The 3,646-nt window shown below is 45.2% G+C and overlaps 1 protein-coding gene across 1 annotated transcript; it reads left to right on the top strand.

Annotated features, from left to right (window-relative positions):
* The first annotated feature begins 247 nt into the window (after positions 1-247).
* Positions 248-2,982, top strand: LOC148206838 (uncharacterized). Its single transcript, XM_088108916.1, has 4 exons — positions 248-1,406; positions 1,521-1,978; positions 2,579-2,638; positions 2,764-2,982. Exons 1-4 carry the CDS (start codon positions 248-250, stop codon positions 2,980-2,982), a joined length of 1,896 nt encoding a protein of 631 aa, XP_087965042.1.
* Positions 2,983-3,646: the final 664 nt, after the last annotated feature.

Raw genomic sequence — 3,646 nt, 5'->3', positions numbered from 1 at the left:
TTCAATCTGCTTACTGTATTATTAAACTGTTTTGCCATATTGATTAATGTGATTATTCTAAGTATATAGTTGATGACTGTATATTTCTGGGATGTTACATTATTGGTATCAGAGCAGTTTTGTTCTCTTAAGGACGCTGTAGGTTATGAGTGCATTGCATTTTGCTGTGTGCTTTTTTAATGTTTAATGAGTTACTGTTTTAACTCTTAGACATGACTAACGTTCGTTTTCTCTGATCCAGAAAACGATGGCGCCTAGATTACCTCCTCCCCCACAACCAAACGAGTCTGATGCACCTAATCACACTAGGTTGTTGGAGACAGTGATTGAGAGGCTGCAACAGCAAAATACTACCCTCATGGAGCAGAACGCTGCTGCTCTACAGAGTTTGGAGGCCGCACGCGCCAACTCTGAAGCCACTCAAAGACAATTGATGGAATTAATTGCCGCCACCAGAGGCACGCCAGGAGCGTCCTCTTCCAATGCTGTTCATCATACTGAATGGAGTTTAGAGAGCTTTCTTCAACACCATCCGGCCAAGTTTAGTGGGAAGGGCCTTCCGGATGAGGCAGACCAGTGGCTGCAGGATATGGAACGAATTTACAATGCTAAAAGATGTCCAGATGAGAATCGCTTGGCTTTCACGGAGTATTTGCTTACTGGAGAAGCAAGCCACTGGTGGGCGAGCGCTAAGGCTATACTGACGGACGCTCAACGTCCTATTACCTGGGAAGTGTTCAGAGGGAAGTTCTATGAAGAATACTTTCCAGATAGCGTTCGTTTTGCTAAAGAGGTGGAATTTCTTCAACTGGTACAGGGAGGGATGTCGGTTTCAGAATATACAAACAAGTTCAAACATCTAGTGAGGTTCTATACAATGGCTACTAGTGAAGAGTGGCAGTGTAGGAAGTTTGAAAACGGGCTGAGAAGTGATCTCAAGGTGTTGATCTCTAGCTTGTGCATTCGGACGTTTCCAGCCATGGTGGAGAGGGCTAAAGTATTAGAGAAAAATATGGCTGAGGCGGAACAACAGAAGAAGCAACAAGTATCAAGAGGACCAGTTCTGACAAGGACCAATTTGAATCGTAACAGGACCCCGTACGCTCGTCCAGCTCAGTCAAGTGGTTCACAAGCTATGGTAGTTGCTGGACAGTCAAACCAACAGGGGCCGGTTAGATGTTTTCAGTGTGGAGGACCTCATTTCAGATCATCATGCCCGCAATTGGTTGGAGGAAAGTATTGTAATCGGTGTAGAAGAACTGGACATCTAGAGAGTGAATGCAATATGGGTGGACGTGCAGTGATGAGGCCACCCAACACTGGAAGAAATCAGACTAGAGGTGGTGGACGAGCCCAAGCTGTTGGGCGTGTTTATGCGATCACTGGTGCAGAAGCAGCGAGCTCAGGTACGCTCGTCACTGGCACATGCTTGCTGTATGGAATAAATTGTTGTGTGTTGTTTGACTCGGGGGCGACACACTCCTTCATCTCGAAGGCGTGCGTTGATAAGTTGGGGATAGTGGAGCGCGAGATGCAGTTTGATTTGGTGGTGTCTACACCAGCTGCTGGTGAGGTGAGAACGTCTACCGTATGTGTTAGATGTCCTCTTGAGATTGAAGGGCGTAGGTATAAGGTGAACCTCATATGTTTGCCTCTCAAGGACTTAGAAGTGATTCTGGGGATGGATTGGCTTACTACCAATCACATACTCATTGATTGTGGAGCAAAGGAATTGATTTTTCCTGAAGAATATGAAGAGAAGTTGGGTGTGACACTCGGCCAGTGGAAAGAAGATATAATGGAAGGAGCCAGTTGCTTTTTGATCATGACTCACGTGGATAATGAATCTGAAGGTTCTGAACGAACGCAGTCTAATTGGAGAGAAGCAAGTTCAGTAGTAGGTGAATATCTAGACGTTTTCCCTGATGAGGTGCCTGGATTACCACCCGTTCGTGAAGTTGAGTTTACAATTGATCTGGTAACAACCGCAGCTCCCATATCCGTTCAACCATACAGGATGGCACCTGCTGAATTGGTTGAACTTAAGAAGCAAATTGAAGAATTGATGGACAAGAAGTTCATCCGTCCAAGTGTGTCACCTTGGGGAGCGCCTGTACTGTTAGTAAAGAAAAAGGATGGCAGCTCACGGCTATGTATTGACTATCGTCAATTGAATAAGCTGACCATCAAGAACAAATACCCACTGCCTCGCATTGACGACCTGTTGGATCAATTGCATGGAGCGAACGTCTTCTCAAAGATAGATTTGAGATCAGGCTATCACCAAATTCGGGTTAAGGAGGGAGACATTCAGAAGACAGCCTTTCGTTCACGTTATGGACATTATGAGTACGTGGTCATGCCGTTCGGTGTGACGAACGCTCCTGCAGTTTTCATGGACTACATGAACCGCATCTTCAGGCCATATTTAGACAAGTTTGTAGTGGTGTTTATTGATGATATTCTCATCTACTCCAAGAGCTGTGAAGAACATGAAGAGCACTTGAGATTAGTACTTGGAGTGTTGAGGGAAAAAGAACTGTATGCTAAGCTATCTAAATGTGAATTCTGGATGAAGGAAGTACAGTTCTTGGGACACGTTGTGTCAGCTGGTGGAATTTCAGTTGATCCTGCTAAAGTGCGAGCGGTCTTAGAGTGGGAAAGCCCACGTTCGGTCACGGAAGTGAGGAGTTTTGTTGGACTGGCGGGCTACTACAGGCGTTTCATAGAAGGGTTCTCTAAGATAGTAGCACGTTAACACAGCTGACCAGGAAGGATCATCCGTTTGCTTGGACCGATAGGTGTGAATCCAGCTTCCAAGAGTTGAAACAGAAGCTGACGAGCGCTCCAGTTTTGGTGATTCCGGACACTGCCAAACCATTTGAAGTATACTGTGATGCATCTCACCAAGGTTTGGGGTGCGTTTCTCATGCAAGAGAAGAAGGCAGTGGCTTACGCCTCTCGGCAATTGAAGATACATGAGAGGAATTATCCAACACACGACCTAGAGCTGGCAGCGGTCGTTTTTTTTTGCCTTGAAGATTTGGAGACATTACTTGTATGGATCCGTTTTCCAAGTCTTCAGTGATCATAAGAGTCTTAAGTATCTCTTTGATCAAAAAGAGTTGAATATGAGGCAAAGGAGGTGGCTGGAATTTCTTAAGGATTATGACTTTGAGTTGCTTTATCATCCTGGTAAAGCAAACGTAGTGGCAGACGCTCTAAGCAGAAAAGTGGTGCATGTCTCGTCCATGATGGTGCGTGAGATAAGCTTAGTGGAAAGCTTTAGGGACTTAAAGTTGCAGTTTAATATAGAACCGAACAGCATCAAATGCTGCAACCTTAAGATATCCAGTGATGTGTTTGAGCGGATCAGAATGAAGCAACTGGATGATGAGGAATTAGTGAAGATAAGAGGCGCGCTCGGCACAGATCAGGCAAAGGAGTTTAATGTTGGGACGGACGGTCTACTACGCTATATGGGTAGGACGTGCGTTCCAAATGATGGAGAATTGAAGCGAATCATCTTAGCCGAAGGTCATCACAGCCGTCTTAGCATGCACCCTGGCATGACTAAGATGTATCATGATTTAAAGCAATCGTTCTGGTGGCCAGGAATGAAGAATGATGTTGCACGTTTTGTAAC

This window comes from Vigna umbellata, chromosome 1 (assembly GCF_029865625.1).
Source record: "Vigna umbellata cultivar VRB3 chromosome 1, Vumbellata_1.0, whole genome shotgun sequence".
NCBI lineage: Eukaryota > Viridiplantae > Streptophyta > Magnoliopsida > Fabales > Fabaceae > Vigna > Vigna umbellata.
Note: the sequence above shows the minus strand (reverse complement) of the source record. Positions and strands in the feature narration are given on the sequence as shown.